The sequence below is a fragment of the Tenrec ecaudatus genome, chromosome 13, assembly GCF_050624435.1.
Source record: "Tenrec ecaudatus isolate mTenEca1 chromosome 13, mTenEca1.hap1, whole genome shotgun sequence".
Lineage (NCBI taxonomy): Eukaryota > Metazoa > Chordata > Mammalia > Afrosoricida > Tenrecidae > Tenrec > Tenrec ecaudatus.
This window is the reverse complement of record NC_134542.1, coordinates 20,094,300-20,107,076: the sequence shown is the minus strand read 5'-3', so window position 1 is coordinate 20,107,076 and position 12,777 is coordinate 20,094,300. Positions and strand designations below refer to the sequence as shown.

General features: G+C 44.2%; 1 protein-coding gene and 1 pseudogene across 3 annotated transcripts in view; one reads left to right on the top strand and one right to left on the bottom strand.

Annotated features, from left to right (window-relative positions):
* Positions 1-181: 181 nt before the first annotated feature.
* Positions 182-12,777, bottom strand: part of USP37 (ubiquitin specific peptidase 37) — an 84,634-nt gene continuing 72,038 nt past the window's right edge. For all 3 annotated transcript variants that reach the window (XM_075529183.1, XM_075529182.1, XM_075529184.1), the window contains 4 exons: positions 8,188-8,303; positions 5,887-5,956; positions 5,069-5,207; positions 182-4,295 (listed from right to left, as the gene is read on the bottom strand). In XM_075529183.1, the coding sequence (XP_075385298.1) occupies positions 4,208-4,295; positions 5,069-5,207; positions 5,887-5,956; positions 8,188-8,303 (413 nt within the window). In that variant the 3' untranslated portion in view covers positions 182-4,207. The remainder of the gene's footprint in view (positions 4,296-5,068; positions 5,208-5,886; positions 5,957-8,187; positions 8,304-12,777) is intronic.
* LOC142424708 (ribosome biogenesis protein NSA2 homolog pseudogene) lies at positions 11,448-12,457 on the top strand (annotated as a pseudogene).

The window sequence follows — 12,777 nt, the reverse complement described above, 5'->3', positions numbered from 1 at the left end:
TGCTCCCACCTTCCTCACCTCACTGCCTCGCTCTGGCCCTGCCTCGGTTTGCCCTCCTCTCTGTCCTTTGAGGTGTAACAGTACTTCCCGGGAGTAGGGTCAGAAGGCCAACAGATCCCCAGCTCCAACAAATGTCTGCCAGATTGTGCTCTTTTCTGGAATAATACGCCAACCACCAGGTTAATAAAGGCTTTAATTTCACACACAAAACTATGCATAATTTAAAAAGGAAACAAAACCAAAGAAAAACTGTAAAGGATACAGAGGAATAGTTCTGCTAAAACACAGATAAAGTGCTGCTCTGTACAAAACAAGACTCAGAATCAAAAGTCACTCTGAACACAAAGAAAACCACTGCACATACGTGGTCCAGGCTGCTAGCTTGGCTGTACCAGCTCAATTAGGCAAAATGCAGAAACCCACTTTGCCTTCCCCTCAAGTATAAACCAACACTGCCCCATGCCAGAGGAGTTGCCCACAACCCCAGGGAGCCCCCTCTGCTCCTGACCTAGACCATCTGTGGGGGGCGCCATCCTTCTGGTCTCTGGCACTGAGCCCTCTGACAAACTTGGGTCTGATCCAGTCTGCCACCATCCACTCTACACTTAGGCCACTGGAGGTTCCTGCACATTTGAGTCTGTGTGGTGCCGAGACCAACAAGAGGACCGACCACCAACTGCTCATGCTCACCCTCACACGGCACACCTGTTCTCAGACACATGGCACATGTGGCAAGGAAGCAATTCCCCAATTGTGTAGAAACAGGACATGCGGCAGCCAAGCATGCCATAAGGGTGGTGACTGTGGAGAGACAAGGCTCTCCAGGCCCAATACGCCATCATTTCCCAGTACAACAGACCGCTCTCTAGATGTTAGGAGGCGCAGCCCTGGAGGAGGCAGTCAGAACTTGGAAGTATTGCCGTGGAAAGGTGCTGGCAGGCAGAACCTGTCGAGTTTTGGTCACACTTTTGAGAGGACATTACTCAACGGGAGGAAGATTGGGAGGACAAGGGTGGATTTTATTCCACAGGAAATTCTTAAATCTGCGAGTATTTTCTAAACATCTCCTGACATAAGCATATACAGGCTCCACGTGGACTTGGAAAGCTAGTTCTGTCTTCCTGATTAGACATTAAAAAGCACACAAATGGGCCAATTAAGTCAAACAGGGACGAACAACCCCTGGGCCAACAGCATCCATGGGTGTCACCAGAGGGCAGTGGACATTAAAGGCACCGCTACTTCTGCTTTTAATATGACCTGTCAGTAAATCTTACATGAGCTTCTACACCACCTCAACTCCCTCTGACCCTCAACCTTTTGTTTGGGGCACTATCAAGAACTTGTAACTGAGGTGTGTCCAGGTAAGCTTCACTGTGCAATTCTATCTGTAGCTGTACACGTAGAGCTAGCTGTACTGATATAGTTACACAATGCTTATGAATGCAATGTGGAAGAATACATGCATTTGTGAACTATCTTGCTGAGGTCTTAAAACTCAGGTCTCAGAAGGAATGGAAGGCGCTACCTTGGTATCTGCCTTTTGGGAGGATGCGTATTATGCTGCACTTTATAAAACATAACCACGTTTACATTCATTAGGCCTGAAATGAACAGAACAGACCCTGGCAAGCAAAGAAATAGCTTTTAGAACCCAAATATAAACACAGCAGAACAATTCATGGCCTGGCTTCTACTTCTATCTGCTGAGGCCACATGGACATGAGACCGCTCTTCATGAACAGTCTTCTCTTCTCAAAGGGTGAAATCAAAGACATGGCTCCTAAAGTGACAGCAGCAGCCAGCACATTCAACAGGCCCATCAGATTGGTTGAAATAACCCCAACTTGTTTTTTTGCATTCGGTCCTGATTTTTTTTAAAGGATTTCAGTTGGAGCAAAGGTTCTGCAGAACCAAGAGCTGTCCAGTTTCCAGTCACTTAAACTCAGCCACACAATTGGGTTTCCACAGGGAAGGTTAGTTCCCGTGCAGATTGCTGGGCACTCAAGCACAATACCCCTTCCTGGATCCAACAGGTCAACTGTCCCAGACCCGGATTCTGGGCAAACCTGTCTCGCTACAAGAGAAATGTATCTTCTCCCCAGCACAGACGGACTCTCCAGGTATTAAGCAATAAGCTGTCACTGAGCTGGGATGAACAGTGTACGCTGTAGTGCGTTGCGAGGGGGGAAGGGCAAGTGACAAGGCAAGACAGAAGACCAGACCACACCAGGTTCCCCAGCCAACTGCACTTCCAGCATGCATACTACATGCAAACGGCGGTAGCAACTCCACTGACAACTGTGAAGAGGCAACTCAGGCCTATGGCAGGTTTCTATTCTGGATCACGTCTCACCATGCCCAGTGATTTCCCAGTGTTGCTCACCATTCTCACACATTCAAGGGGTAGGTAGCTCTTTTCCATGGAAAAAATGCAACAACAAAAAAACGTTGCTGGTAGGAAATAAAAAAAAATTTGGAAGCTAGTTTTTAAAACTGAGATCCCCTTCTGTTACAAAGGATTCCTACAGCTCCTCCCATCGTGCCAACTGGGAATGTCCGACAGCCATGTGTGGAAAGAGGCAAAGCACTTAGTAGTTTAGCAAAAAGACCACTGGGGTCACACACCATTCACGCATGCTCAGTGCTAGATTGGGGTCACTGTATCAGAACGGATGCAAGTTCTAGCCAGACTAGCGCCTTCAGGAAGTCTGCCAGGACAGGTGTTTCCCCCTCCGCAATGATGGCTCTAGAGTGTTCCCTCCCCTTGAAAAGCTGGTGTGGCTTTGTTCTTGCCTCAGAACTGGAGTAAGCTCCTTCTTTCAGAAGGAGGAAAACATAAAAGCAGCAAACAATGAGGTTTCTAATATGCTGCACTTAACTCTGAGAGCCAACTACTAACTGGGGTCTACACGATTAAGTTGTGGGCAGAATCTCACCCTCAAACTCATTCTTCCTATGGTCATAAGCTGCTTAACCGCGTTGGTCTTGTCAGCGGAGGGACTTATCGTTCTTTATGCTACACCTTCACTTAGTCTCAACTCAAAAGCACCTAAAAAGTCAGATAAATATATTATGCACCTTTGTTATTTGTTAGTTCTTGGGATAACCTAAACCAATCATATTTTAATTTCCACCCTACTTCAAGGGCAAAGCCTGTTAGCAAGCAGTGAGGTGCTCTAGCTTAACCCTGTAGCTCAGGTAGCTCATGCCCCATGTGCAGTAGGGCTTCCGGCTCCAAGCGTTCGCTTTCCCATGAGAACACTCTTAATTTCTCTGTTTGAGGGCCAGAGACACCAGCTGTCCAAGAACACCTGCTGGGGTCTTCTGGCAGGGCCAGGAAAATATCAGTCTCCACCCTTCCCCGCCCCCTTGAATGTTGTCGTTCTGAGCTGTTACGGAAGGGAAGAAACTTATCGAACAGACTCTATCGTCACTACTGGAATACTACAGATGGTAAACACACCGTGTGAGGAATCTCTTGACCATAACGCAGAGTGTGCAATGAACACCAGACGCAGGACCAGCACCAACAATCCATTTTTGGGGACTGCATGTAAACGGGCAAAGGCATTACAGATCCATGAAATGATTAAAAAAAAACAAAACAAAAAAGTAACCAAGTAAAAAAAACATTATTAGCTACTCCAGTCAGGTGACAGAAATTCCTTCCTTGTGAGGAGGCACACTGTCAGTAGTGGAACATGGAGAGCTGGCTTTCCAGTGAACTTTACTAAGAAACAACACGAGAGGATCGATTTGAGTGAAACTCTGCAGGGAACAAGAAAGCTAAAAGCCGCCTGGGGATGTGTGGCTCTTCCCACACTTCTCCAGTGGGCAGGCTCTCTCTTGCACCTCCATCTCTTCTCCAAACTGCTGTTTGATGACTCCATCCATTCTGTATATGTGTGTGTGTGTGTGTGTGTATACACATACATATTTACAACATGTTTTCCTAAGTGCCATTCTTGTAGGAGAAAAAAAAAGATAAATCAGCTATAGATGTGTGACCAAGGTTCCCAGAAAATAGTCAGCATGGAGCGTTCAGCATAATTGCAATTTTCATCTTGTGTTTTGGCCCTGAGCTGTGTGTTGCTCCTGCATAAGCAGAGTTCCAGGTTCTCTGGGGGCAGAGAGAGGCGAGGAGGGAGGCCGGGCAGGAGGGGCCGCAGCACACACTTCTGCCCCCAGCGATGATGGCTGGCCCTCATGAGGTTTGCCGAGCAGGTTTCCCTGCTTCTGCAGGAAGCGGCTGAGAGTTCTTTTCTGTTTCCAGTAGCTCGTCAAAGATCTCCCTTGAAGTAGAGCAAACATCAAACAAGAAAATTAGGAGAGTAAAACCATACAGATGACAGGAGAAAGAGGGACAGAGCAGATTCTGGGGAAGCCTGTACAATTCTCTCCGTACCTGGGCAACACCAGTGAGTTTGCCCCGAGTATAGTGGAGGGAAATGCTGCTTGGTCCTGCCTCATCTCTATGATTGATGGTGGGGTGTGATCTATATAGAGTGTTCTTTTTACTCACGGTCAGGAGAAAACTGCCAGGGCTTTCTTCCTACTGTCTTAGTCTGAAGTGTCCTGGCAGGGAATCAAATCTGAAGGCTCCTGCAGAGGGCACTCAACCTGCTTTTCCAGCACGAAGGTGAGTAATCTACCACCAACTGACTTTGCGGGGTGCCTGCATCTCACGTGTGAAGCGCATCGTTCCATCAACCACCTTAATCTGGGTTCTGGTTTTTTGAAAACCGGTTATGTGGAGGCGACATTGCAATTTAATAAAAATGCTACAGGCCCCCCCCCCCCCACCAGAGACTGGATCTTCTACACGCTGACACAACAGTCTCACGCTCCATTTGTAGATACTGCTGTGTGAGGAGTAATTAATGCTAAGTGAGGAGAGAAAATATTCCAGATATAGAAGCAATTATCCAGAGACAAGCCCTAAGCAAAGAGAACAAGAAAATTGCCAACCAATCAAGGGATAGGAACATTTTATCCTCCTCAAAGGTTGAAGGAAGAGTTGGGGTGATTTTTAGCCTGTGGCTTTGGAGCAGGCCAGGTGTCTTACTTGTGCATATAGAAGAAGATGTAACCACTCCGATCTCGATCACTCTGCACAGAAGTCTCTTGGACTTTGGCCACCTCCAGGTCATTGTAAGTAAACCATGCTTGCTTCTTCATGTCATACACATCACTAATGTAATGGCCTGAAAGGTAGAAAATCCTATACATGAGGGGCCTTTTTGTTGTTAATATTCTGAAATTTTCTGTGGGTACAGGAAAAGAGAAGCAACCACCCACTCTACCCCTCTGCCTACCATTTCTAAAAAAAAAAAAAAAAAAAAAAACCCAAAACAAAACAAAAAAACATGAAGAAAAGGAAAAAAAAAAAAACCAAACCCACATACTAAGAACTACATTTAGAAAATTCTACACTGGGACAATTATTTTGTTAAAGATAGTTTGTTCAGGGATGTTTACATTATTGATAAGTAAAGAAATCAATATAGTTTAACACCTTTTAATATTCACATTCAATCAGAGATAAGATTTTAAAGTTTTTTTGTGTGTGGTAGATTTAACTTGTAGCTTGAAAAATGACACAAACTGCTTAAGGACACAAACTGCTTAAGAAGGGACCAGGTGCTGGCCACTCAGAAAACTCATTGAGCCAGTGCCCACTCACAGTGACCCTGCTGTCCCTGTGGGTTTCCAAGAATGTAACTCTCTATGGTAGTAGAAAGCCCCATCCCATCTTCTCCCAGGAGCGGCTGATGGTTTCGAGCTGCTGATCTTGTGGTTAGGAGCCCAACTCATAACCACCATGCCACCAAGGCTGGCCAGCGGGGTCATGTTGAAACTGCTGAAATCCTGATGTCCCTTTACCTGAAGACGAAGTGCTGCCGATGTGACTGACAACACTGATGAGTCGGTAGGAATGGGGAAGGTTTCCTGTCTGGAAAACAGAAAGAGGCATCATTTTTATTGGCGTAAGCAAATCGTTAAATTTAACTTTAAAACCCAGACAGACAGGTTAAAGCTCAGTGCGGGGTTGGCGTCAGACACAATACAAACTCAGTGTACTGACTATACACACGCTTTGAGCAAAGAAGGCCAACCTCAACTAAGAACGTATCCTATGAAAATAATTAGACAGAAGATCATATGTATAAAAGTACTCCCTGGAGCATTCCCTGTAACACTGAAAAGTTGCGATAGGTGACTTGTTAGTAACACGTCAACTGAAGACAACATCAGGCAGTTTCCGAAGAAATATTATGTAGACCAGCAGTGTGCTAACCTTTAAAAACTCACACAAATGCAAATAAAAGACACACCGTTCTGCAAGAATAAGCACATGAATGGCAAAGTACCGAAAAGCAGAATGAATAACAGAAACGAGTTGCTACAGGAATCATGGGCCAATTTCTATACTTTTAATATTACAAAAAGGAAATAGTAAAAAGGGGGAAAAAAACCAAAACAATCGTGGGCAGTGACACCCATGCCTTGCAGGAGCAGCATCAAGTAACCTTTGGGGCAAGAATACCTAGAGCAGTGTGTCCATACAGGAGTCGTGGTAGTGCAGTGGTCACACACTTGGCTGATAGCCAAAAAGCCTGCCATTTGAACCCCCAGAGGGTCTGAGGGTGAGGCAGCCAGGTGATCTGTTCTGGCTAACACTCCTGCCTAAGAAGCCCTACGAGGGGGCCACACAGGGCGCTGTGAGCCAAAAGAGACTCAGCGGCAATTAATAGATACATAACAGAAGTCATCAAAATGCTCACAAACTTTTAAAAGTAAATGCAGTCATCTAATTCCAAAATATGTAAACATTATAATCACACATGGGTCCTCGTATTACTTATTACAATGAAAAATAATGTAGTTAGTAAAAAATTGTTTTAATTAACTTGAGGGAGTATGGCTCAGTCATTATACAATTTGTCTTAAACAAGCAGGATTAAAATGACTTATACTACAATGGTTTTAAGCATACATGTGTTATACTAATTGGAGCCTTGGTAATTAAAGAAAGTTTGGGAAATAAGTTATCTGGGAAGTAAACAAGCAGCCATCTAGCCCAGAAGCAACAAAGCCCACATGGAAGCAGCACACCAACATGTGTGATCATGAAGGGCCGATGGGACCAGGTTTCAAGCATCAAAGGTGGGGAGAAATCATATCATCGTGAATGAGGGGAGCGCATGATAGGGACCCAATGCCCATCTGTAGACAACTGAACATCCCTTGCAGAAGGATAGTGAGGGAGGAGATGAGTCACTCCGGGTTCAGTGTAGCAATAATGAAACTCACAACCTTCTTCTAGTTCTTAAACGCTTCCTTCCTCCAACTATCATGATCCCAATTCTACCTTGCAAACCTGGTTAGATCAGAGGATGCACAGTGGTACAGATGGGATCTGGAAACACAGGGAATCTAGGACAGATGAACCCCTCAGGACCAACGGTGAGAGTGGCGATACCAGGAGGGAAGGGGGGATAGAAAGGGGGAACCGATCATGGGGATCTACATATAACCTCCTCTCTGGGGGATGAGCAACAGAAAAATGGGTGAAGGGAGATGCTGGGCAGTGTAAAATAAGATAAAATAATCATTTATAAATTATCAAGGGTTCATGAGGGAGGGGAAGGGAAAAAAGGAAAATGAGGAGCTGATTCCAAGAACCCAAGTGGAAGGCGAATTTTGAGGATGAGGTCAATGAATGTATAAGGGTGCTTTACTCAACTGATGTATGTATGGATTGTGCTAAGAGTTGTATGAGCCCCATAAAATGATTTAAAAAAAAGTTAGCTGAGGTCAAAGGAAAAAAGAGAGAGAGAGTCCAATGAACCTAAGTTAGTATCATTAATCTCAAAGTTTTTTCTCTAAGCAACAAGCAATTGGTAACATATAATCCTTCCTTGATAGCAGCAATGTAGGTTAAGAAGCATACACGCCGGCACCAAGCTGCTCAGTTCTGTCAAACAGGCACAGAAGGTGGTCAAGTTTTGTTTGTTCTGAAAAACCAATCCTTCGTGCAGAAATAGAGCAAAGGACAACAGAAAACAAAGACCATTTGAAGGCTGCCATCTTGGTCTGAGCAGAAAAGAATGCTAATGGAGAAGGGACCACTGTGAAGCGAGGGTGCGCCTGGTCTGTTCCGTTCAAGGACTGAAACATCACCTCGGCGTTTCTCTTCAGTTCCTCCGCCTCAGCTTCTGTGTACTCCATATCCAAAACATCCTCATTTCCAGAGTCCTCGTCAGAACCCAGGGAATCCAGAAAGGAGCTGTTAAACTCTGAAGACAGAAAAACACAAGCTTGTAAAAGTTCTTAGACCAGACATAAAGAGATGCTAATAAAAAATAACAAACTACACATTTTGTCATCCTAAGAAATTTCAAAACATAATCCTATAGTATTTTTTAAAGGTTTTCAATCCCTCAGGCCACTGCAGGGAATAACATTTCTGGCATCTGCTATCTGTAAATTAGATGCCTCCATTTCTAATAAATTTGCTTATAAGAATCTAATCCTCCTAAGGAATAAAACAGAAAAAGAGGCCGGGGAGCTGGTGGGCAATGGGGTAAAAATACCCCAAAAAAAAAAAAACCAGAAAAAGAATATAATTTTAGATATATAAATGTCACTATGTTCTACTGTGTGTTCCACATATTGAAGTACTTAGTGCATACAGAGTAAGTACACAGATGACCACTTTTCATTTTGCTTAATATTAAATCATTTAAAAGAATAATCACAGCTACGTGGACAGCACCCTCTCCTGACAGAAGAACTCACTTCAGAGGAGAGTACTGAAGCTACAGCTCAGGGAGAGGAAGAGAGTAGAACACATCCTGGCCCACCAAACCCTGAGGACAATATTCCTGCTCAGAGCAGCCCAAGCAGAGAGGACCACAGGGCCAGCCCCACCACGAGACATGATATCCCCCACTGACCCATAGTGATTTGGCCAGACAATACTAGAGACAAAGTGAAGGAATTGCACCTGATTTGACCCCAGCATACCAAGGCAAAACACTAAGGGTGTGCAACAAAACAGCATGGGGAACAGAGCAAGGAAGTCCTGAGGGAACACCAAAAATAGACTTTGGGGCCAGGGCATGGTACCTCATCAGGCTGACCAGAAAACACCCCAAAAGGTCACCAAACAGACTTTGAACTATTTACTGGCTTTTCTTTGATTTGTCATTGTTTTTTGGTTGTTGTTTTCTTTTCTTTTGTTGCTTTGTTTTGCTGTCTTGTTTTTTTTGTGCCTATTATCTTTGCAGGTCTATCTAGATAAGATAGGCGAGACAAACAATCTGGAGGAGAAAACAACGGGACTGACAGTTCTGGGGGGACATGGGAGAGGTGGAGTGGGTGTTAATAAACCGAGGGACAAGGGAACAAGTGACCCAAAATCGATGGCGAGTAGGGTACAGAAGGCCTGGTAGGGCTTGATAATGTAACCAAGATGAATTAATGAAACCCAAATGAAGACTGAATATGATAGTAGGCCAAAAGAAAAAAGGAAAAAATTAGGAGGCAAAGGGCATTTAGAGCTCTAAATACAGGCATGTACATATGTAAATATATTTATGATGATGGGGAAGTTGATCTATGTGCATATATTTATAGATTTAGTATTAAGGTAGCAGATGGACATTGGGCCTCTACTCAAGTACTCTCTCAATGGAAGAACACTTTGTTTTATTAAACTGGCATTCCATGATGCTCAACTTCCCCACAAAATAGCTGAGGACAAAGGAGGTGAATAAGCAAATGTGGTGAAGAAAGCTGATGGTGCCTGACTATCAAAAGATATAGTGTCTGGGGTCTTAAAGGCTTGGAGATAAACAAATGGCCATCTAGCTGAGAAACAACAAAGCCCACATGGAAGAACCCCAGCCTGTGTGATCATGAGGTGTCGATAGGATCAGGTGTCAGGCATCAAAGAAAAAATCCTATCACTATGAATGAAGGGGGGTATGGAGTGGAGACCCAAAGCCCACCTGTAGGCAACTGGACATTCCCTTACAGAAGGGTCTCGGGGAGGAGATGAGCCAGTCAGGGTGTAGTATAGCACCTAAGAAACATACAACTTTCCTCTAGTTCTTTACTGCTCCCCCTTCCCCCTATCATAATCCCAATTCTACCTTACAAATCTGGATAGACCAGAAGATGTACACTGGTACAGATAGGAACTGAAAACAAAGGGAATCCAGGGCAGATAAATCCCTCAGGATCAATACTGAGAGTAGTGATACCAGGAGGGGAAGGGGAACTGATCACAAGGATCTACATATAACCCCCTCCCCTGGGGGACAGACAACAGAAAAGTGGGTGAAGAGAGAGATCGTTACAGTGTAAGACATAACAAAATAACAATAATTTATAAATTATCAAGAGTTCGTGAGGGAGGGTTGGGGAAGGAGGGGAAAAATAAGCTGAACCAAGAGCTTAAGTAGAAAGAAATGTTGTGAGGATGATAGCAACAAATGTACAATTGTGCTTGACTTGGATGTATGTACAGACTGTGGTAAGAGTTGTACGAGACCCTAATGATTAAAAAATAATTAAACTTTTAATCTCTTAAAGTTTCAAAAAAAAAAAGTTTCACCCAAACCACATTAAACAAGCAAACAAACAGAAAAACCCAAGGCCCATTTTCCTTTCCTAGCCTGTGCCCCACTGGAACGAGCGCCCTCTTAACAATGGCACTGAAGAACCCCAGAAGCACTGGAACATAAACTTGCTTTAAAACACAGTGGAGCCTGTGAGAGCTTGCAGCCATTGGGACTCTGCCTTTTTACTCCACGTCTTAAAAAGAACTTTCTAATATGGTGCAGTTTGACCACTTTTGTATTGCTCTCTATTTGTGGACATTTTTCCTTCTCAGGCAGGTTCCTGCCTCACATGAGTTGGTTTCATAGGTTTTACTGTATAATTCATTCCATTAAAACCACGGTATAGCAGGGAAGAGATGAACCTGTCGGGCTAGTATAGCAACGATAAAACATACAACTTTCCTCTAGTTCCAAAAAACCCCCGCCCCCCCGCATTATCATGATTCCAATTCTACCTTACAAATCTGGCTAGACCAGAGGATGTACACTGGTACAGATAGGAACTGGAAACACAGGGAATCCAGGAAGGATAATCCCTTCAGGACCAGTGGTGAGAGTGGTGATACAGGGAGGGTGGTGTGGAAAGCGGGAACCAATTACAAGGATCTACATATAACCTCCTCTCTTGGTGGGGATGGACAACAGAAAAATGGGTGAAGGGAGACATTGGACAGTGCAAGATATGACAAAATAATAATTTATAAATTATCAAGGGTTCATGAGGGAGGGAGGAACAAGGAGGGAGGGGACAAAATGAAGAGCTGATGTCAGAGGCTTGGGTGGAGAGCAGATGTTTTGGGAATGATGAGGGCAATGGATGTGCGGGTGAGCTTTACACAGTTGATATATGTATGGATTGTGATAAGAGTTGTGTGAGCCCCTAATAAAATGATTTAAAAAACAAACAAAAAACCACAATATAAAAAAAAAAACAAAACCCAGGTCGCGGCGGCTTGGAGTCGGCTCGTGGTCCCAGGGACCCGAGTATTCAGTGGTTCGTTGCGCCCCGGGGACTGTTTCTGGTGGTGTTGCTGCCGTCATCATACCACAAAATGAACGTATCGAGTTACACCATAAGCGAGAGGGGTATCGTTTGGATTACCATGAGAGAAAGAGAAAGAAGGAAAGTCGAGAGGCTCATGAAAGTTCAAAGAAGGCAAAAAAGATGATTGGTGTGAAGGTCAAGCTCTGTCATAAGCAGCGTCATGCTGAGAAAATACAAATGAAACAGACTATCGAGTAGCATGAAAAGAGAAACACCAAACAAAAGAATGACGAGAAGACTCCACAAGGCGCAGTGCCTGCCTCTCTGCTGGACAGGGAGGGGCAGTCTCGAGCTAAAGGACTTTCCAATATGATCAAACAAAAATGAACAGAGAAACAGGGAAACGGGAAGTCCCTTTGCCCAAAGTCCGAGCCCAGGAGAAACTGAAATCTTAAAAGTTATTCGAACAGGAAAGAGGAAAAAGAAGGCAAGGAAAAGGGCGGTTACTAACGTTTGCTTTGTTGGGGATGGCCTTACACGGAAACCACCGAAGTAAGGACCATTCGTCAGACCAATGGGCTTACGTTTCAAGAAGGCACATGTTACGCACCCTGAACTTAAAGCCACCTTTTGCTTACCAATACTTGGTGTCAAGAAGAACCCCTCGTTCCCACTGTATACAACGTTGGCTGTTATTACCAAAGGGACCGTCATTGAAGTGAGTGTGAGTGAGCTGGGCCTGGTGACGCAAGGAGGCAAGGTGATTTGGGGAAAACATGCCCAGGTTACCAACAATCCTGAAAACGATGGGCGCATAGATGCAGCCCTGCTGGTTTGATGGCACTTTATACCAGGAACCCCCTTTATTTGTGAGGATGACAATGAATCAGAAAAACCGCCATCATTACCCAGTGCTTCTGAGTCCTACCCAACAGTTTACATGTCTGACATCAGCAGGAGAACTATTTATAAGAAAAGCAAAACATTAAAATGAACCCGTTGTAAAAAAAAAAAAAATCCCCCAGTCAAACAGCCTGCTGTTGAGTCAGTTCTGACTCTTAGTGACCCTAATTTTCACGACCATAATTTTTTTGTGTGTGTGGTGAGAAATGATTATCCTTTAATTCTATTTTTTTCAAGGACTTTTTAAGGCCCTGC